Source organism: Pseudopipra pipra, chromosome 10, assembly GCF_036250125.1.
Source record: "Pseudopipra pipra isolate bDixPip1 chromosome 10, bDixPip1.hap1, whole genome shotgun sequence".
Taxonomy (NCBI): Eukaryota; Metazoa; Chordata; class Aves; order Passeriformes; family Pipridae; genus Pseudopipra; species Pseudopipra pipra.
Window position 1 is genome coordinate 23,302,643 of NC_087558.1, and position 22,148 is coordinate 23,324,790.

Genomic DNA, 22,148 nt, shown 5'->3' on the forward strand with positions numbered 1-22,148 from the left:
CCTGTCACACACTGATCTCAGTCACAGTCACTGACCACCAACTGAAGGGTCCTGGGTCAGTGATGCCCTCCTGGCCCTTCTGATGCACCAGTGCCACTTATGTTTCAAACATGAAGCAGCCTGAAAAAGTAGCTGAACCTGGAGAGATGCTTCATTTGTCTTCTCAGCTCTAACCTCAAAGCAGGGGAGATGCTGCTTACTGTTTTTAGCAGCATCACATTGAGAGGTGGTGGTGTGAGCTCAGGTGTTCTTCCAGTTGAAGAGGTGATCCTGTGTGTTTGTGCTCTGCCAGATGCACGGATCCCATCTTGCAGTGCAAAGGATGACCAGGGAAGCAGCTACCTAGGCTGCTGAGAACCTGCTCACCTGTGCTGCCAGGCTGGGGCTGAGCCTGCAGGGACGTGCTGCTTTTGCTGAAGTGGTCCTTCAGTTCCTGTTCTCAGCTGAGTTGAAGTTGCTCTGAGGTTGGCTTTGGTGGGCTGTGCTTGTCCCTAAGCACTCGGGGTGAAGATGTTACTGGAGTTGAGATGTTATTCACAAGCATGTTCCTTATTCAGGCTTTTTCCGTGATAGTCTGTATCAACACGCTTCCACTGGGTATAGATTGTATTTGTCTTACTTTAATTTGTTTGTTATTTATTATGTCTCATAGCAGTTGGGCTTTGAAAGTTCTGTATTAAAATTGTTCTGCTTTCAGTTGACAGTAAAGCACATAAAGAGCTGCAACAAGTCCCAGCGAGCGGTTCTGTTTTCATTCTGAGTGCAGTGGTTGTGCTGGACCTTAGGACTTCAGTGGGACTTGGGGGTGTTATTTCTGACATCTGCCTGGGCTGCTGTCTCTGTCCAGCTGCAGATAATCAGTTCTGAAGGTTTTCTTGCAAACAGTGACACTGGATCTAATGGAAAACTGTGGCTGTTGCCAGTCCAGCCAAGAAGTTGGGACAGGGTCAGAATGAGAGTTTAGAAAAGAATAGAACTGCATTGTGGAAAAAACCAAATGTGTTTCCTTACAAAGAAAATATTCTCCCATGGGGTTTAATCTTTTAAAGATTTTCATCCACTTGAAGGCCTTTGGTAAAATCTTGACTGGATTTGTGACATGGTGATGCTGTGACAGCACTGCCACTACATGCTGATGGGCCTTGGTGATCCCATCAGAAGGGGATGACTTTAAACATCTGTGTATTGTTGATACATGTGTTGTGTCTGAGGCAGGGTTTGCTGGAGGCAGGACGAGTTGGAAAACGGGATTTACAAACCACCTGTTTCCATCCTCCTCTGTCCCTTCCGCTTCTTCCACGTCATCCCTGCTTTGGATCTCTGTTCTGTTTTCTCACACGTGTGATGGAAAGTACTAATATGTGTTTGTTTTGATAAGGCACTTCTGACATAACTCCTGGATTTTGTTTGTTTTTTTTAAGCCCCTAAGAGACGCAGACCCGCGCGCTCCATATTCGATGGCTTTCGGGATTTCCAGACAGAAACCAGTAAGTGTCCATAGATCAGTAAGCCTGACGTTTTGTTTTATTACTTTTAATTCAAATAAGATTGAAAAATTGTTTCCCTTGTAGGCTAGGACAGCTTTCAGTTGTCGAATGGTTTTTAAATTGCCTGTGGTGTAGAAGTTTTTTTGAATAATATTATGAGATTTAGAGAATCATTATTATCACGGTATATTCTGTCTGCTTTCATATGGCAAATACTTTCTTGCTAACTCTGAAAAAACCTCTTTTTGTGTTCTAGAGGGAGTAGAAAAGGGGGAAGAATCTCTAACACCCAAGTGGAATATTTCTTGGCTAGGCAGTGGTCATTCTGACACTTGAATTACATTTGAGTAGCCCTGAGGCTTCTTCCTTGGCCACACACGAGGTTCTCATGACTTGAATTGCTGTTTGCCCCTGTCTGTTCATACACAGGATTTCCAAATGCCAAAGCACTGGCTGTTGTTTAATCCATTAAGTTTCACAGAATATCACTGTGACAGCACAACACCAGATATTTCACAGCTGAGTTATGGCTGTTGTGCAGTTCTTGTTGCTGATGTTGCTGGAGTATTCCAGAGGTGTAACTGTAGAATCGTTAAGGTTGGAAAAGCCCTCCAAGACCATCGAGTCCAAACATTCTCCCAGCACTGCCAAGGCCACCTACTAACCCATGTCCCCAAGTGCCACATCCACATGGCTTTTAAATCCCTCCAGGGATGGGGACTGCACCCCTGCCCTGGGCAGCTGTGCCAGGGCTGGACAGCCCTTTCTGTGAAGAAAGTTTCCCACATATCCAATCTCAGCCTCCCCTGGTGCAGCCTGGGGCTGTTTCCTCTTGTCCTGTCCCTTGTTCCTGGGCTCCCACACAAGTGGGACCATGTTCCCACACAGGTGTGGGCTGCCAAACTGAAAATAAGTGTTGATAATTACTTTGTTTCCCCTGGTAGGTTTGGTGAGAGTTTTGCAGTAATAATGAACTCATTAACTACAAAAACCACTGGTAGTTGTGTAAATGAAAATGCACCATTTACAGAATCACAATTTTTATTCTCACCATCTTCCAATCTGGTCTAGTGGAAGTGTCCCTGCCCCTGGCAGGGTTTGGAACTGGATGAGCTTTAAGGTCCCTTCCAACCCAAACCATTCTGGGATTCTACTCTAAGACATTAAAGATGCACAATATGTAATTCATTGTGAGGGTTTATGGTGAAACATTGTCATGCTTTTTGGTAAAACTTTATAGATGAACACCCCTGAATGTCTGTCTCTGGAAAAGCAGCCCTGGCCATGAAAGTCCAGTTTATTTCCTGTCTCCTAGGCCTGTTCCACAGGGATGCTTTATTCCCTGTGTGTCTGCTCAGACATGGTTTGTACACTTTGGCCCACTGACATCTCCTTCCACACTGGAAGATTTTTGGTCCTGGGATAGTTATTGCCCATTTCAGATGACTTGGTTCCACAAAATACATTGTGTATCTGCTGTGTACATGTGTATCTCTATTGTACATGATCAGGTCTGTGTAGGAAATATGTTCTGTGTTATTTTGGGTGGAACTGATGCAGTTAAAGGACACATTCAAAGTGTGATACTTGGGGATAAACAAGGCTGAAAACCTGTTCACCTGAGACAGTGGTACCTTGAGCTGATTGTGGGAAGATTTGATATTAAATATAAACATCCAAAGAGATTTCCCCATATAAACTTAATCTTTTTGGATTTTCTTTTCTGTGGGATTGCCCCACAGTCAAGTAATGGAAACACTACAGTAGAAATATTACATTGCTACAATCTAGCTCAGTTTCCCCTTTTAAAGCATCACTGGGGACAAGTCATGGCTTCTTTTGACTTATTTGTTTTCAAATACTGGTATATGACCCCCCTCTGCTGATACTCAGGTTTATTAAGATGTTTTTTAAGAGTTAAAGTGAGAGAAAGCCGAGACAAGTGGGATTCTGCCCTTACATACCAGCTGATCTTGTTTGGTGGGGTCCAACCCTGTGCCTACTGCTGAAGTTTTGTGCTTGAGCGTTCAGCCAACCATAAATCCACCCTGTGAGTGTCTTTTGTCTAACCCAGCCTCCTTTCCTCCTGGGGCGGTGCAGTTCGGCAGGAGCAGGAGCTCCGGAACGGAGGGGCCGTGGACAAGAAGCTCACGACGCTGGCAGATCTCTTCAGGCCTCCCATTGACCTGATGCACAAGGGCAGCTTTGAAACGGTGAGGGCTGAGGGGGGGGGTGCAGCTCCTCTGTGTCAGGCTGCTGGCGTGGGGGGATCCATGGCTGGAGGGTCAGGAGGTTGCAAAAGACTGTGCAGTGATAAATATTTGGTGAACTGCGTGTGGGAACGGGGGTGACAGTGAAGAACTTCACTAATGGTGGTATCACCTTGGAAGGGCCATCAAGCCCAACAGGAGTTGATGATGACCATGTAGAGCCCACTCAATATCAGTGTGGCAAATCCCACTTGGTGAAGGACTTTGGCGAGCAAGGGATCAGAATTTCCATCGGAATGGAAAAATTGAATCCCTTGGAGTATCTCCGTAGGGCACGATACAGAAAAAGCTGGAGGAGGACTGCTTTGGATAGGTGAGGAAGGAGTTCACAAGGGGCAGGGTAGTTTGCAGCACAGCCCTGCTGAGAAGCTCAGGTGGAGTTAACACAGCTGAGTGGTTTTTGATACCTGAGCTACTAAAAGTATTTGAGTGTGGCTTTGCCATGAAACCACAGCTTTATCTTCAGCAGAGGCCCTGCTCATGTATAAAATGGGTGTCTTTTGCATCTGGTAGTGATGGGAAAAGTATCCCAGAGATACAGGTGTCACCTTTCTTGTCTGTGTAGGCATGTGTGGATCTCATCCTAAGTTGTTATGATATGGATCAGCAACTTAACTAATGATTAGAGAATATGCAGATTGGTATATATTTTCATTTCTTGAGCCCATAATTTCCAGATATCCTTCAGAAGTTGCAGTTACTACTGAACTTCCTCCTGGTCATCTTTGAATAGCTGAGATTGATGATGGTAATGATTATTGATTATTATTATAATATTATTTAATGAGAATGCAAAGTAATGGTGCAGTACAGATGTTGGAGAACTGACTGCAGGAGCTGAACAAAAATATTATTTACCTTGTTTTCATATGTGCCTCTGCTGCTGTGCACAAATACTAGAGCACTGCTGGAGAACTTCTGATGAAACACTATGTGCCTTTATTGAGTCTCCAGCTCTCATCCTGTTACCCTCATCTCTTTTTGTGCTTCCCAAATCACCAGGGATCAGTTGCCTTGTCACTAATTCCCCTGTTCTGAGGTGCCCTCTATCTATTTAATCTTCTAACAAAATTCCAAGTGTGAAAGGATGCTGGCAGAGAACAGCAGTGTCTGCCTTGGGAAGGAGTTTGGAAGCAGAGGAGCAGCCTGAAGCACTTGGTGCTCAGATGTCCCTGTGATCTGTGGTTTAGGGTTTACCTCAAATGAAGGTGTGTCAGGTCTTCCAGCTGGTGATACCTCCTGAGCCTGGGGTTCAGAGCTGCTGCTGAAGCCACCAAACACGTGGTTAAAGGCAGCAGTAATGGGAATTCACATGGAAACAACCAGTGCTGCTCCAGGACAGTCAGGGAGTGCCCTCTGAGCTCCTTGTGAGCCCTCTGTGGAATTTGAGATGTGGGCTGGTCCTTCCTCAGGTCTTGCTGAAAACACATCAAGACTTTAGCAATGTTAATTGTGGCATCTGTCACAGTCAAAAGTAGTTTCAGAGAGTGAAACAACTGATTGATGGATTGGTTTGTCCTAAAGTCTCTGCATTCTGATTCACTCTTGAAACTTAAAGAAAAAGGAAGGGTGGGCTGGGAGTGGGGAAGGGGGTTGTATATACTCACCTTGTTCTGTGCAGGAGCTCCTCTCTAAAGACATGTGCACTTTCTGGTGTGTGTTCTTGTACAGCTCCTTGTCCCATGGGGTCCCCTTCATTTCACTCTGATGCTCCTCAGCTTCATTGCAATAAAACTCTTCGTCTTCTCAATGTGTCGACCACTTGCTTTTTACCTTTTTGGACTGCAGACTGCTCTGCTGCTTCAGCCTGGGGCAGTGTGGGGCCTCAGTGACCAGAGTCTCTCAAAATTCATCTCTAGCAAGCTGCTCTTGGCTTCTCCCTTCTCTGTACGCTGAGAGAAACATATATAAACCAAAGGATAAATCAGAGATTTATTCTGAAGTGCCAAAAAACTAAATACTGTCATTTTGATGCTCTTGTAGTTCAGTTTTAATGTAAGTGGGGTTTCCTTACCATGGTTGGGGTGTGGTGTGTTCCAGCCTGTGGAGGGCTGTGCAGGAATGCTCAGCCAGGCTTGAGCCATGTGCATTTATCATGGAATCATTTAGGATTTAGGACTTCATTCAAACTTGGCAAGAGTGGTGGCATCTGGTCTTATTAATGCTTTCATGTATCTTTGTTGCTCGTGATCTGTTGCTCCTCTTCGGGTTTTTGTTGTCAGTAAGGTCCAAAAAGTTGCCATTTCATTTTCATTTTTTCAGTAATACAAGCTTTAGGAGTAGGTGAGATTAACTTCCACTGAAGAAAAAAAAATTCAAGTGTTGAATGACATTGGGGTTTTTTTTAACTTGCTGTATGTGAAGATGCCTTGTGCTTCACATGCAGAACAACTTATGATCACAATACTTGTAAAGTGTGTGATTAACTAAACTAAACAGAGTTCTCTCCTTAGTGTGGAATCTGGTGGGAATAAATCACCTGAGCACAATAAACAAATTGCACCCCAAAAATGCTTGAGAACAGTGGTTTAGTTCTCATCTCGACTGCTTTCAAGAACTGCAGGTGTTCTCCCTTCGTGCATGTGACGTGAGAGATGATTTAATTTGGGGGGTACACACTGAATTACCTTAGTTTACCTTTCTTGTTGAGGGAGGAAGTGATTCTGGTGTGTGCAGTTCTGTGTTTAACACTCATTAGGGATTCACTGAAGTGACTGGATGTCACGGTGCAGAGCTTCGAGTCTGTCTCTGTGATTTTTTTTGCCCATTTTACAAGTTAAGCCTTTTCTAGCTGCTCCCTGCTTTACAGCTGAGACTGATTTTTTTTTTTTTTAATTGTTGCTACTTAACAAACAGCAATAATTTGGTCACTGTGTTCTAGTGGTGCCTAAGGTGCTTCTGTCCTGGTTTGGGTCAGCATGGCCTGCAGGTACAGCTGTGGTACAGGAGTGGCTGCTTGGAGAAAGGATCTGTGCCCTGCCCCAGGCAGGAGGTGTAAGTGTGGCACAAACAGGAGATTTCTTGTTGGATGATCTCCTGCTCTGACTCCCTGTCACCTGTTATCTTCCACCCTGAATCACACAGATGTCCAGAGGGTCACAAGATGCTTGGCTCCACTTCCTTCTTCTCCCTGCTGACTCGGAGGAGGATTGCATTTCCACAAAGCTGAGCCACCCCATCATTTTTAAACCATATATGTTCAGAGAAGTCAAATGAGAAGAAAACTTGTTATTTTTACTAGTGCAAGAGCCAGAGGTTGTGCAGTGAGATCCAGCACTGGGTGTAAAACAAGACTTGTTTCACAGATTGTCTGACCAGTTTGCTGCTCTAAGTCGTAGAGATGAAAAATGTGGCTGGGAAAGGGTAAAGGCAGACTTAGGACAGATTGGAGTGGTTTGGTTTGGTTTTTGCATCTGAGTTCCACTGGCTCTGCTCTCAGAGTGGCTGTTCTGTAGTGCCCTGTCTGTGGGCTCTCTGAGTGCCTGGTCCTGGCCTTTGTCCATCGAAGGGGGAGGAGAATGGGGGGCAGTTGGGGATGGAAACAGTGGATCTAAATCCATCAGGCAGCTTTTGGGATACACAAGGCAGCTCTTGAGCCTTCCCTTGTTCTTTTGTCACTTACCAGATGACCCACCTATACAATCTCCAAACCCTCAGCATTTCTTCCCCCCACACCCTTCTCCTTCCACCCCCTCTGAAGAATCCCAGGGGCAGTGTAAGAGCAGAGCTGTGGGTGTGAGATAGCAGCAGTTTAACTGTGTCCTTTTAAATGGTAAATCTGAAGCCTGTTTTTGGAAGAAAGTTCAAAGTAGTTTCAAATGCTCTACCTGCTCTACAGGTGACAACTCATCTTTGCAAATGTTCTGTGTGGAATTTCCTGCTTCCATCCTTCAAAGGACTTTTAGCTGGACAGAGGAGAGGTAGAGCAAGAGATTTTCATTAATATTGATGAAAAGTATACAAAGTGCAGAAGAGCGAGATGCACTTTCCAGCTTTCTAATTATGTATTTTTGAGTTTGTTCTTTTAATCCAATACAGATTAGATTAGGACACAGGACTAAGGCAATCCAATTGATTCAAGTAACATAAGGATTTTTGTTCCCTATATATTTGGGCACTACCTCTAGGCCTTGTCTTAAACTGATTTCCTAGATTAAATTCTCAAAACCCACAGTTAGCTCAAAACAAGTCTTAAATAAAAGCACGATGGCTGTATTTAAGACCCTTACCAGTTACTTAAATGTCACCTGCCCCATTTTTCTCACCTGGTGACCTGGTGGGTTCTGGCAGTGTGATATTAGTGGTAGGTAGTCAGTGGGAGGCCCCTTTTGAGAACAGGACTGTTCCCTGCTTCTACATTCATTTTTTTTTCCTTTGAGTGAAACAGAAGCTGTCTCTGCAGGGCACTTGGCCATGCAGATGGATTTTGTTGGCTGAGGTTCTTGCCTTGGTGAAGCTGAGTGTGTGGGGTTCACATGTCTGTCTGTCACGCAGTGGACAGGCTGACTGTTCCAGGCTACACTGGCTAAAATTCATTTCAAAAGTAAAAACTTTGGTTTGGGGAACACAGTAGTGCCCAAAACAGCAAAATCTTGCATAACATCCTGATTCCTCTGAATTTTTTTTTCTTTTGAATTCCTTGACAGCACATTACCAGCAGGATGGTGAACATAGCTTAAAAATATATATTTTTGAAAGCAAAGGGAGTTCCTATGCCAGTTCCAGTCTTTCCAGGTGGTAAGAGCATTCCTGCTGTTGATCTAGCCCTCTTTTTTTCAACAGGTATGACAGTTCAGCGATCAGAATTACATTCTTGATCAAACTCCTACCATTAACCAGGCAATCAGACAGTGCCAGCTTTGTGACTCAAACCAGTAAGATTTCTTCCTGCGCCTTCTTGTCTTCCTCCCCACTTGCAGTCTGGATAAGGAGCATCAAAAAAGGATGCCTAATTGGGCAGTTGGACAGTCATGGAGTGACTCAAAACTGGGAGAGGAAAAAGAAAACAGCAAAGTGGTCCTGTTGAATTAATGAAAGTCCTCTGTCAATTATGCAACCTATTTAAGCAGATGATCCACGGGTTTATCTTTAGACTGAGCAGGTCTTTGTTGTCAGACCAGTGTGACTGACTACACTTTTTCCTGAATAAATACTTTATTCAGCATCGCCATGTGTGTCCCCCCTCTGAGTTGCTTTTCCCACCCTGTGCTTGGCTTGTTGAAAATCCGGCAGCTCTGTTCATCGATGTGATTCTGTAATTCAGCCAGGCTCATTTAAAGCAGATCCTTCAGCCCTGCCTTCTGTCTTGTGGATGCCTTTTCACTAGCCCTGTCCATCTTCCTCACCGGGAAGGGTTTTGGTGGAAGGTCTGGCAGTTTTAGAAGCCATCTCTGATCGTTGGTGGTGTCTGGCTCTTCAGTCTGATCTCACAAAGCTTTTCCTCTCTGCTTCCAGGCCAAGGAGTGTGGTCAGATGCAGAACAAGTGGCTCATGATAAACATTCAGAACGTGCAAGACTTTGCCTGCCAGTGTCTCAACCGCGATGTCTGGAGCAACGAGGCCGTGAAGAACATCATCCGGGACCACTTCATTTTTTGGCAGGTGAGGAATGGAACGGGGCTGGATCTGTGATGGCCTTGGTAGATGGAACAGTAAAAAAAATAAAATAAAAAGGACTTATTTGAATGCAGTGGCATAATGGAGTTCTCTTGAACTTGCAGAGAAGATGTGTGTCATGGAGTGTGTGTGGTTTATGGACGTAGATGTAATTCAGGGATATGCATTTGAATGCATAAACTGCCTTTCACCTGTGCAATCGAGGTGTTACCACATAGCTTCTAATACATGGAGAGGTGGAGGCATGTTTTCAGCTTGTCACAGTTACTGAGAACTGTTTGTACCTTTTGTAGTTTATATACTGTAAAACAAGAGAAAAACTTGGTGCATTTTCAAGGCACAGTTTGTTTGTGTTCCCTCTCCAGCCACTGATTTGCCCCAACGTGGTGTTTTGCAGGTGTACCATGACAGCGAGGAAGGACAGCGGTACATCCAGTTCTACAAATTAGCAGACTTCCCTTATGTCTCCATCCTGGATCCCAGGACAGGTAAGGCACATTGGTTACCTGGAGTTATTATCCCATGGGGAGGACTGGCAGTTGTAGGCTGGAATACCTTCCACTGCAGTTGGTGTTACGTTTGGCTGAAGAATCTCTGTGAGACCTTGTTGTTGCTGAAGCAGTGACACAGTTCTGGAGGAACTAAGGGAATAAAACACCCCAAACTTGCAGAAATCTCGTGTATTTGAAGCTTAGCAAGTACTTTGCTTAGGAGGTGAAAACACTTCCACCTGGTGGCAAAACTCTGAATTTAATTCTTTTTTTTAACTCTCCTTTTAAAAGCTTCTTGAAATCATATGATGAATAAACCACAGTATTTGTAAGCATTACATGAATTGGCTTCCTGCTCCTTCCACACTATTTTTGTGAGGCTCAGTGGTGACTTTTTAAAATGCATCTTAATTCTGAAATACTGTTTTGGCTTCAGGTTTGTTGTTTGGGGGTTTTTTTGTTTGTTTGTTTGCAGTTTTTATGTGAACAGTCAAACTTCTGCCTCTCCCTCCAGTTCTTTCAAAAGTGTTACTTTTTCTTTTGTATCCCAGCACCTTCTTTTATCATCATATAATGCAGCTGTCAGGTCATATAATGCTTGTCTGGTCTCCTACTTCTAAGGACTGAAGTAATAATGTCTGTGATCAAAGCTGAGATTTCTTCATGTTTGATTTAAACCAGCCAAAAATACATATATTTTTTTAATGTTGCAACTGAAGTTAGGATACTCTTCTTAGCACTTTACTTCTGGGAACAAATGCTGTTTGCCAAGGGTTGGAATCAATTTAACAAGAATGTAGAAGTACTTCTTCATAAACCAAGCGGTTTGGTGTTTATTCATTTTGAAGACAAATTCACCATTCTGTGCTCATGTTCCCGTAGATATAAAGAAAAGAAGGAAATAAACTGAGTCTGTATTTGTGCCTGTCCCTTTTCAAGGGAGTGGAAGGAGGAAGCTCCATAATTATCAGGTGGTAGCCTGTGGGAAGCTGCAGTTCCACAAATACGGACTCTTGCAGCAGTGAGTTGGTGTGTTTGACCACTGAACTGCAATTTTTTGCTGAAATGATGTTTCATGATGCCTTTTGTTCCCCAGGCCAGAAGCTCGTGGAGTGGCACCAGCTGGATGTGACTTCTTTCCTGGACCAAGTGACTGGGTTCCTGAGTGAGCATGGCCAGCTGGACGGGCATTCCACCAGCCCTCCCCAGAAATGCTCTCGCTCGGTGAGTATGAGGCCCTTTGGCAGGACTGGAGGCACCTGAAAGAGCACTCTGGCCTGTCTTTATCCAGCTCCACTGATTTCCCAGACAGACTCACAGAGTTAGTGCAAGGGCATGCAAAAATACAGGGAATGCCTTCTCCCAGGGTCGCCGTTTTGTTGTGCAGTGTGTGCTTTCAGCATTTGGTTTGGATTTAACAGCATGTGTGAGAGGAAAATGGATTACTCCATGCAGAACTCCAAGGAGAAGCCATTAACTAATAATAGCATGACTAGCTTTCCCTGCTGTTTCTTCCTGACAGGTTTAGTAGCTTCCCTTTGGAAGACTGATGCCCTTTTGATTTTCAGTGCATGTTTAAAAGCGGTCCTGATGTATTTGTGTCGTGCCTGCGTTCCACAGGAGAGTCTCATCGATGCCAGTGAGGACAGCCAGCTGGAAGCTGCCATCAGAGCCTCCCTGCAGGAGACACATTTTGATTCCTCGCAGGCCAAGCAGGAGAGTCGGTCGGATGAGGAGTCGGAGTCAGAGCTTTTTTCTGGAAGCGAGGAGTTTATTTCAGTTTGCGGCTCTGAGGAGGAGTCGGAGTCGGAGATTCCTGCCAAGCTGAGGAAGTCTCCACACAAGGACTTGGGGTATAAAAAAGAGGAGAGCCGGAGGCCTCAGCCTGAGGCCCCTGCAAGGACTGAGCCTGGGACAACATCCAACCACAGAGCTGTGCCCTGCATCGATGCGGGGACGCCGGAGGAGTCACCGGACAAGCCTGAGAGTACATTTCGGGGCCTAGATGTGAATGGTAAGTTAACACTTTCTATCATGACCTGGCTTTTGCTGCCTTTTTTCTCTGAAACTGTTTATACTCTGCCGGCATGGTTTCATCCCTGGTTTTAAAAAGCTGAATCTCTTCTGATTTACTGACTTCTTGCCACAGACAGTGATTCCCCGTGGCAGCAGCACCACTTTGGCTCAGCCTGCAGAGTCCTGTTAGTCATAGTGTCACAGAACCTCCTGAGCTGGGAGGGACCCATAAGGATCACCAAGTCCAACTCCAGGCCCTGCACAGGACACCCCGACAATCCCACCCTGTCCCTGAGAGTGTTGTCCAAACACTCCTTGGGCTCTGGCAGGGTTGGTGCTGTGACCAAGTCCCTGAGCTCAGGTTTCTTACTTTGAGACCTTACCCAGGAGTAAAGCACACACCAGTGTAGTGCAGGTGCAGCGTGCTCTGGGCACACTGACTGGTTCCAGTCACCACTGTTTTGGAAGAGTCCTGAGTTTGAAGGGTGTATTTTAAGTACCTGTGGCAGAAATACATCTTCACAGACTGGAACCCTGTGTTTGTCTGCAGTCCCTAACCCTGCTGTGCTGTCGCACCTAAAATCTACACAAGAACTCAACTCAAGTCCTGTTGTTAACTTGCAGTAACTTCCTTTGTGTAGGACCAAAGGCACAGCTGATGCTGAGGTATCCAGATGGAAAGAGGGAACAAGTTTCACTGCCCGAACAAGCTAAACTTCTGGTGAGTGGAGTTAATGGGAATCCTTGTTTGAGTACAGGAGGGCTGAACCTGCAGAATTACTGTACCTCTGGCACTGCTGAAATCAGATCTAGTGGAAGAGGTCTGTCCAGGGAGTGCTTGCACTGTCCTTCTGTTGTGTTCCATGTCACTCCTCTCTGATCAGCAGACCCTGCTCACTCTGTGTGCTGCCATTGCTGCTTGGGTTCCCAGTACACTCCAGTGTCTTCCTTAATCCCCAAACTGCTCATTTCCATTCTGTGGTGGCTCTAAGTGGCTTCTGCATTAATGATTAATTACCATAAAACACCCTCAGCTCACTCATTTGTGGGACTTTGTTTCTAAATGGAAAAGTTTGGTTGGTAAAAGCAAAAGCAAAACTCTTCATTCTCATTCTCCGTCACTCCCATCATACTTCCACCCTCCCTTCTGGGCATGGATGACACGGCAGACTTTGGAGGAAGTTCTCCCCAAACAAATTCATTACAATATTAATTTCAGTTTCACAGTGAATTCACAGTTTCAGCTGTGCTTTGGTCTCACTTCCCTTGGAGAAGTCGATGTGGATGACATTTCCATCCAGATTTTGTGGGTGCTTACCTGGAAGCAGTGTGCTGAGAGGTCACTGTGTTCCTGTTAGCCATGAGCTCTCAGGGCTTGGTGGCCAGTTAAGCTCATTTTTGTGTAATCAGCCTAATAGTCTTAGGGAAGGCAAAAGCACACCTCTTCAGAAGGAGTTTGTGCAGATTTGAGAGAGAAGTGTCCTATCTCATACAGAAAATGAGGCTATCACCTAGTGTGCAGCACTTTAGGAATGTACAGTGTCCTAAGCTCATGCTCTTAACTCTCCTGCTTGAAAATAAATGGGGAAAAAAAAAAAGCTTAACTGCTTTTTGAAAGCAGCCTGCTAAGTAAATTTGTGTGTGTTATTAAACGTGTAGCACTTTTGAACACTCAAGGGATTTATTTGGGCAGTACATAGGTGTGATACTGAGATATCCCCTGATAATCCTGCCTTCTGGTTTGACTCCTTTTATGGACTGTGGAAGTTAAAGGAAATTTATCTCAGCATGTGATTTCCTTTCTGCTCTACAGTCAGCAGAGGAATTGAGCTGAGTCAAGGTTTGTGGGTAAAGATATCTTTTGATTGCAGAGCTGAGCGGGCAGCTTGTGTGCTCACCTCATATGATCTTCTAAAGCCGTTTCAGTCAGATCAAGATTTGAGTCTCAGGTGTTTCTTTGTGAGCATCATTTCCATGATGATTTTTTCCATTTTAAAACTGGCCAGAACTAGAAAAAGAAATTGTTTAAGGAGACAGTTGCACTTGAGGAGTTTTAACTGATGATACTCACCAGTACTGGCTGGTTTTAAAAGTGTTTTATTTTTAATCATTGTGTTCTTATCAATCAAGTGTGGCTTCTTTACATGCTCTTGTTTCCAGGAGATGCTTATGCTTCCAGTATTACCATAATCCCATTTCCCCCCTTTTTACAGAAGCAGTTGTTCATTATGTACAAATTAAGTTGACTTTACTCTGTTCAGCAGCTCAGCTCCCCCTGAGTACCTTTTGTTTGCCAAGTGCTTCAGGTGTGCAGGAAAGGCTGGCTTGTAAAGGGGACAAGGAGGGATATGGGCAGGAAACTTGACTGAATATTTAAATCCAGTGGTTTGTAAAGGAATTTTGATCATCCTTGTTGCCTGAGAAGGAAGTCAGCCCACTTCCCTGCATTCCCCATCAGACACAGGCATTGTAATCTGCAAAGTCAGTTGGAGACCAGTCCTGGTAAAGGAGGAGGTTGGGGAACAGTCTCCTCCTGCCAAAGGCTTGTGTGTGGATTTTGAGGAATTTGGAGGAAACCTCCATGCAGGTCCTTCCCTGTCTGTTGTGCACTCATCAAACCTTGGAAAAGTCCAGGTTGAACAGAATCCCTGGAGATCACCTGCTCTAACCCTCTGTTGAAAGCAGGGCTGTAGATGAGCTTGTACAGGGCCCTCTCAAGCTGAGTCCAGAATAATTCCAGTAAGGGACATGGCACTATTTCCCTGGGAAGTTTACTCCAAAGTTTAATTTCTTTCATGATAAAGAATTCCTTTTTAATATCCAGATGAAATTGCCCCTGGGGCAGCTTGTGTGTGTTGTCTCTCCTAACTGTGCATCTTTGGGAAAGAAATGCCTCTGTCATTGTTATATTGGAACACTGTGATGATAATCCCACCAAAATCATACCAGTGACATCCTGGATCTCTAGGCAAGCAGCAAGCTTCCAAGAGTGGGTTAGGTCAGAGGTTGGGTCCTTCAGGAGCCCCTTCCATCATAAAATCACAGAATGGTTTGGGTTGGAAGGGACCTTAAAGCTCATCCATGGGCAGGAACACCAAGCCCTGTCCAACCTGGCCTTGAACACTTCCAGAGATCAAGAGTCCAAAACCTCTCTGGGTAACCTGTTCCAGAAGAGTGCTGCAGGCTGCTGGAATTTACAGGCATAAGTTACCCACCAAAACTATGTAACAGTAGTGTTGAAACTCCCCCTATTTTTTCACACTTTCTATTTTATTGCATACAAGACATTTGTCTTTTTTCCCCCTCTCTTAAAAAAGCTTCATCTTTTCATTCTGCCTGTGTCTTGCTCTGTTGCAGTATCCCCTTTTCTTCTGCCCGTCTCCACTTCTCAATTCCTAATTTATGCTCTTATCCACTGTATTTCCTGATCAACTTGGGAAATTTCCCTCATCACAGCAAGGACATGAGCTCTTCCTGAAGCCTCTGCTTGTTGGATTGTGAGGCTGATGCCCCTTCATCCCAATGCCCTCTGTATCCTGTCCCAATTGCCACTGTAGGCAGAGAAGTCAGTGAGTTGAGCTTTAAAAACACAGATCAAACAACCCCAAACCCTCCTGCTTCTTGAAGGCAAGAAAAAAAATAATGAGTAAAAGTACTGCATTTATTTTGGCCAGTGCTACCTCACAAAAAATGCTTCTTTGGTAGCATTTAGGTTTAGGATAAGGATTAATATCTGATAAACAAGTGAGGGGGCTTTTATTTGGGGGCATTTAAGGCTTTTTTTTCAAATTTTATTTCAATTTTTTCCCAAATTTTTTCCACTTTTCCAAATTTGTATTTTATTTGCAAATCTTAATTTTTTATTTCTTGCATTAATGTCCTATTATGTATAGTTTATCTTACATGAATTAGGTTCCTCTTTTGGATTCTGTGACACTCCTTTGCCTTTCTTTCTCTCCAGGCCCTCGTGAAACACGTCCAGTCCAAAGGATACCCCAACGAACGCTTTGAACTGCTCACCAACTTCCCCCGGAGGAAACTCTCCCACCTGGACTATGAGATCACGTTACAGGAGGCAGGCCTGTGTCCTCAAGAGACTGTCTTTGTGCAGGAAAGGAATTAGCACTGTGGCCTGAGTTCTCCCAGCCTTCCTCCCCTCTTCCCTTTGCCTGGAACACCGACTTGTTAAATATGCAGTTAAGGGTCACAGGATTGCAGTGCTGGAATCAGACAGGCAGCTGACTGGCCCTTCCCTCTCTTCCTCTCTCTTCCTCCCTTCTCCTCTCTCTTCCTCCCTTCTCCTGCTCTACTGACCAAATGAGAGTGCTCAGAGTTTTATTCTCTTTCTCAGCTGCAGAGAGCGTTGGGAAGAACATCTTCCCTCTGCTTCCCTGGGATAAAGTGAGGCGGTGATCGGTGTGTCCGGCGTGCTGAAGCTTGGAGTGGCCATAATACACAAACCCTTCTCGCTGCTATTCTTAAATCTGTTTTAATTTATTTTTGAAAAGAGTGTGTGATAAGGCACTGAGTCATCTCTCTAAGGAGGGAGCGTAATCTTCAGGACAGTCTTTCCTTTGTTTGGATTCCCTACATGAAAGGTGTCCATTAACCTTCCAGCCTTCTCAAGGGTTCACTTACCCAACACTCTGGTTTTGGGAAGGAGTTGGGTTGAGCTGTGGTAAAGTACTCTGCCCCCATCTAATTTAAAAACTTCTAGGTTGACTTCATATTTTCCTCCTGCTTTAAACTGCCAGTGGACATAGTAAAAAAACCAACCAACCCCCCCCAAAAAAGCCAGCTGTGCTCTATTTGGGATTGACTGCTTGGCCCAGAGGGAAAGCTGTGTGTCCACTGCTGGAGCAGAACTGACTCCTTTGTGGGAGTGGGTGGGTTTTCCAGGTTCTCTTCCCAACATCCTCAAAGTGTCTTCTTACTTGCTCTCAGGATTTTGCAAATGATTACAGAAGATGATACTGTGGAGATCTTGGACTCTGAAAACACCTGCCACAGACTTGGCAGTTAGTTGGCCTTTGTTTTCCTTGGCACAGCGTCTTGGTTGGTTTTCCCAGGAGTGACTGGCACAAATTAATGCTTCAGAAAAAGCTGCCCAGCCTGGTGGCTTGAACTCTCTGTGATGATTTTTATTCTGTTGCCATGTTCATCTACTGTCACTTACCTCTAAGGCTGGGGGGCTGCATGGGAAAGCTGCTCCTTTGTTTAGGCTTTCCTTTCAGCTCTGGAGGTTGGCACCAGAAGTCAGTGCCCTGTTTTTCCTCCAGTGTCTTCTGTAGACGTGGAGCTGTTGATCAGTTGGTATTTCAGCAGTTGTTACAGTGGGACAGGAGTTAACCAGCACAGCCATCAGGGTGGTTGGTATTTACAACTAAATTTGCATATTTACAACTAAAAACTCGGTTTGATGTCCTCTTCCTCAGTGAGGAGAAAGGCAGTTGGGACCTGCCATAACTGCTGACTTCTTCTGCCACTCTCAGATGATTGTACACGTTAAAGACTTCAGTAGTCAGAAATCTACCATATTCAAACTTTTCAAGATATTTTGCCTTTGGTTTCATACTAGCCTGGATACTCAGGAGCCTTTAAATGTGAGGAATCACAGAAAATGTCCTGCGTTCCCCAGGAGGGTTTGAGCTCACGGCTGTCTTCTGCTCATAATTGGGTTTGACATGTAATCATGCAGTTGTATAAACTGATTTCCCTTCTACACGAACACTGGCTGCATTCTACTGCAGGATGTAGTGTCAGGAAAGCAAAATCTGACCACAGTTTCCTGATCAGTATCACCAGATGGCATTTTGGTTTGTAAAGACACCCTGTCATGGAAGCAGCTCCCAGCGTGGGACAGTGAAGTGCCAGGGCAGCAGAGGAGAGGGGGGTTGTGTTTGGCCTGTGAAGCAGCAGTGGCACCTCTGGACTGAAGGATCCTTTAGTTTCTGGGATATCCAGATCCATAACTTGTGTTTCCATGTAGATCTAGTGCTTCCTGAAGCAGCTGTGTAGTTGGAATAATTGGCTGTTTGCTGCTCCTCCATGGTCAGCCCCAGGCAGGTGAAGGCAGGCTGCCAACAGGAGGCAGGACCCAACAGGTGTAGAGTGACAGCCCCTCGTGTCCCTTGGGCAGTGGGAGCACAGGGACCTTCCCTGCTCTCCTGCCCATGCACCCTTGGTGGTTCCAGGGTCCTCTCTGCACTGTGGCTGCTTGGCTGTGTTGGCTGGTGGAGGCCTAGCTCAGTTTGGACAGGCCTGGCTTTGTATCCCCTCTGGGAATGTTGTCCCACAGCAGCTTTCCTACAGTTAGATGTGCAGAATTGACTCTGCCCTCTCACTCCCAGGTCTGGTTTATGGGCAGCTTCTCTCCCCCAGCCCCTCCCTGGTGTGTACTCACTGAGCTGTGAGTTCTGTGTGAGGACACCAGGAGTTGCTCTAGCAGGGAAAGAAGAACATGAAGATTTACACTGAAAGTGGGATTTTTCTCCCATCTTTTGGTTTCTAGTAGTTTGTTCTGTTCCGAGAAATCATGATCCTGGCTTTTTGTTGTTGTTGTTGGTTTCTGTGGCACAATGTGTTTTTTCTATCAGTTTTCTTTTGCTTTGCTTTGAGAGCAAGAGACAGAGAAAAGAATGTTTAGGGAATGTGTGTCCCTACAGGTGGCTCTTTTCTCCCTTCATTCCTCTCCCCTCTCTCCCTTCTTCCCAACCCAAATAACACCCAGTGCTGTGGCACACATGTCAGTCAGCTGTGCTGTGGGGGCTGAAAGCTGTTAAAATCCAGCACCAGCCAGGACACAACCCCTTCAGATCTTCATCCCCGTTGAAGCCCTTGGGAGGATGGGTTTTGCTGTCCTGAGGAACGGGGGTGAAAACATGAACCAAGCTGTGGCTGGGACAGCAGCGAAGGTGAGGGCTGGTTGGACACTGTTCAAAGAGCCTTTGCAACAGTCACTTCTGGATGTGAAATGTGCAGCTCAAACTGCCCTTGACAGGTTGGAAAAAATGCGTTAGGTCTGGTTGGGAAATAAGATGTTGACATACAAAGGACAAAGGAAACAAATCCTTTAATGGCTGTGGTTTGTGGCTTCTGGGGGGTGCTGCTTGGTCAGAATTTGCATGTGGTGTTGCAAGGGCTGGGTTTGGAGGAGCAGCAGTGCATGTAGGCAGTGGAGGCTTTTCTGGGCAGAGAACTCATCAGGGCTATTTCCTCTGCCTGTGCTCTTCATCCCACAGGGCTTCATTTTGGGATTTGATGTCCAATAGTCCCAGTCACAGCCTGGATTCACAAACAGAAGGTGAAAATGAGCACTGGCTTTCCCTGCCAGGTGCTGCTGACACATTTACTTCCCACTTGTGATCCTTCAGAGGCCCACAGAAGGATTTTTGGATCTTCCTGATGCCACATGCTCTTAAGTCAAGCTGATTGACCAGTTTCAGCCTCACAGCATGATGTCAAAAGGGCAGGTGAAGGCTGTGCCAAACATTTCTGGTCATACTTGGGTTATTTTCGTTAGGCTTTGAATTAAGGTCTGTGATTTTTACAGTTTCTGACATCGAAGTGTGTTGCTTTTCCTGATAAATCAGCTCCGTTAACACCACCAGTATTAAAGGAATGTCCAATATGTGCACATAGCCTTGTAAGGTATAGTGGACTATAAAAGGCATTCAAAGGTACTGTTGTTCCTAAGGAGATTTAAACAAGAATTTTCCATCAGCTCCTCCCAGAGCTCCCTGACCTTTTGCCTCTCTGTTACAGGGAGGTGACACCTCTGCTCTGTCCAGCTTGTGTTTCACAAGGTCCACGTCCTTCAGAGCCATGTTTTCTAAAGATTACCAAATTTGTTCACTCACCTGCACCAGCTTCTGCAGCTTCCCCTTCTGCCAGTGCTGTGGTTTGTACCCTTGCAGAAACTGGGTTTAGTTCAGGTTTTAATAACTCCACCTCCCTGCTGAAGGGTCTCAAATTCCTGTTCCTCTCAGAGCACTGAGCTTGTTCACGGGGACTCGAGCAACAAGGGCTAAACTAAAACCAGTTTTCTTCTGGGGGCAAAGCATCACTTGGGCTGTGTTTTGTCAGGTACCAAACACTGCAGAGATGCAGAAACGTGGTGTTTGTGGTTGTTTGTCTAAACCACATAAAAACAGATTATGAACACAGAGACCTGTGCGGGAATGTCGGTGCAAGTGGAAAGATCTGTGTCATTTCAGGAACTTGTCACTTAATTTTTATTCCTTTTTGGTTCGTATTAAATGTCACTGCTTTCTTCTGGTTTAATCCCTTTTTGATCAAGTTGATAAAACAGGTGGTCTTGTATTCCAAGAGGAGAAGGGGTGGCAGAGATGTGCTTCTGGTGGGGGAAGAGCAAAGTCGCTGTCCCATAAGAACTGGCTGTGCCTTGTCTGGCTGTTCTAATAGATTCAGATCCAGCCTCTGCTCTCCCTCACCCTTTCTATTTATTTATTTTAACAAATTATGTTCTACAAACCGAACAGCTCCTGTTTCAAAGACAAAGCAAACTGACCTTGAGCCCTGTGTTGGCCATCTGGGTTGCTGGAAGTGCCCACGGGCGTGTTTGGATTTGGAGCTGGGAAGGTTAATGGATGCCCTTTCTGTGATGACTTTTATTCCTGTCTCCTCTTGTCCCTGAGATGCTTGGTGTCTGTCCACTCCCAATAAATAGAGCCATATGTACATACACACACGTGTTCTTAGTCGGAGAGCGCAGCACTCAGCACCGGTGCCTCAGCCTGCCTTGGGATTATCCAGGGTTTTCCATGGGTACCTTGTGAGTGATGGCAGAAATCCAGGACCTGGTCACTGGCTTTAGTTGCTGTGAGTGTCTGCAGTACAGAGAAAAGTCATTGTGTAACTGCTTGTGAAATGATGCTGAGATTTAAGGCACGGGAGGATCCAGGAACTGTCTGCAGAGCAGGGGACGAGGTGCTATTTTATAGACCAGATTTATATGAAGAACCTCTGGGTAAAGCTCAGCTCAGAGACGTGGTGCCTCGTCACAGACACCACACTCTAGGACAGATGATTTTTTTTTTTAAATGAGGCTGTTTCCTCAAACTGGGGAACATCCAGTTTGGAGTTACAACTTTTTACAACGGTCGCTTTCTTCTTCAGTGATGTCGAACTTCACGTGGGAGGAGGGAGAGGATTCATTTGGAAGATTTCAGCTCACTGTGCTGGGAGGGACCAAACTCAAGGAAACCTCTGATCTATATACACAACTGCTGCATTTTTTATAAATATATGTAAATGTCCTATTGTAATATTTGATCCTGGAAATAAAACAAACTGTTTTCAGTAGCTTTTTTCAGGTCTTGGTTTTTTGGTTTTGGGGTTTACTTGTTGGTTTAGTTGTAATGAAAGTCTGTCCTTGTTTTACATGTGGAGTTCCAGAGTTTTTCCTTAGGGATACTGAGGTAGAAGGATAAGGAACTGTTGACAACAAGTGCACTTCTTGCTCAGCCCAAGAAAACTTCAACCCATTCTAGAGGGTACAAAATCTTGAAGTGAGACAAACTTTTGGGACCTTGATAGGAAAAACACCCTTATGAAAATGAATAAAAAGAGGCAGGGATAGGATTTTCCATCCTTCCAATTGGAAGAGCAGAGAAAATGGGGCTTTCTGTTCTGACCTGTCAGTGTCCTCCTGGTACAGGTGTTGTCAAGGCAGAGCCTCTGCTTTCTGCAGTTGTTGTGGGGCTTCTTGGGATGTTCTGTTGTGGCCTCACGTGAAATGTCGGTGAGCAGAGGCCCTTCTGGACAAGGACCTGGCAGGTACAGTGGGGTAACAATAATTAAGAAATTAATTTTGGGTCATCCTCGTGTTCCTGACTGTAGGTAGGTCTCCACTGAAACAGTGACCTCAGCCACTGCCATGGTCTTGCCCTGTTTGAAGCTGGAAAACACCTTGATCTCTTCCTGTAGCTTAGGAAGAAAATATTTCCCATTCCTACTGGCGTGGAAATCTTTTTTCCTTTGCAGGTCAAGGAACTACAGGGACACCTCAAACTCAAGATACTTCTTGGGTTTAATGAATTTATTTTTCGTTTCTGCAGGCTTCTTCTGATTTTTAACGGGATTGGTTTATCTGAAGTATTAATTCAGGTGACATGTGTGAGGGCACTGAAGCAAATCCTGTCCAGCAGCATCGTGTTGGCATTTCCTCAGTCAGTTCTAGCCACAGACTCCCTGCAGGGCTTGTCCAAGGGGATTTTGGAGGAGTCGTGACTGACTTGTGGCAGAAA

General features: G+C 45.1%; 1 protein-coding gene and 1 long non-coding RNA gene across 2 annotated transcripts in view; both read left to right on the forward strand.

Annotated features, from left to right (window-relative positions):
- The window catches only part of UBXN7 (UBX domain protein 7), a 28,185-nt gene extending 6,981 nt beyond the window's left edge, over positions 1-21,204 (forward strand). The window contains exons 4-11 of the mRNA XM_064666793.1: positions 1,422-1,487; positions 3,588-3,700; positions 9,212-9,358; positions 9,771-9,861; positions 10,961-11,088; positions 11,485-11,878; positions 12,522-12,601; positions 15,842-21,204. Of these exons, the coding sequence (XP_064522863.1) occupies positions 1,422-1,487; positions 3,588-3,700; positions 9,212-9,358; positions 9,771-9,861; positions 10,961-11,088; positions 11,485-11,878; positions 12,522-12,601; positions 15,842-16,003 (1,181 nt within the window). The 3' untranslated portion in view covers positions 16,004-21,204. The remainder of the gene's footprint in view (positions 1-1,421; positions 1,488-3,587; positions 3,701-9,211; positions 9,359-9,770; positions 9,862-10,960; positions 11,089-11,484; positions 11,879-12,521; positions 12,602-15,841) is intronic.
- The window catches only part of LOC135419882 (uncharacterized), a 163,534-nt gene that overhangs the window by 133,575 nt on the left and 7,811 nt on the right, over positions 1-22,148 (forward strand). The gene's annotated exons all lie outside the window — the stretch shown is intronic.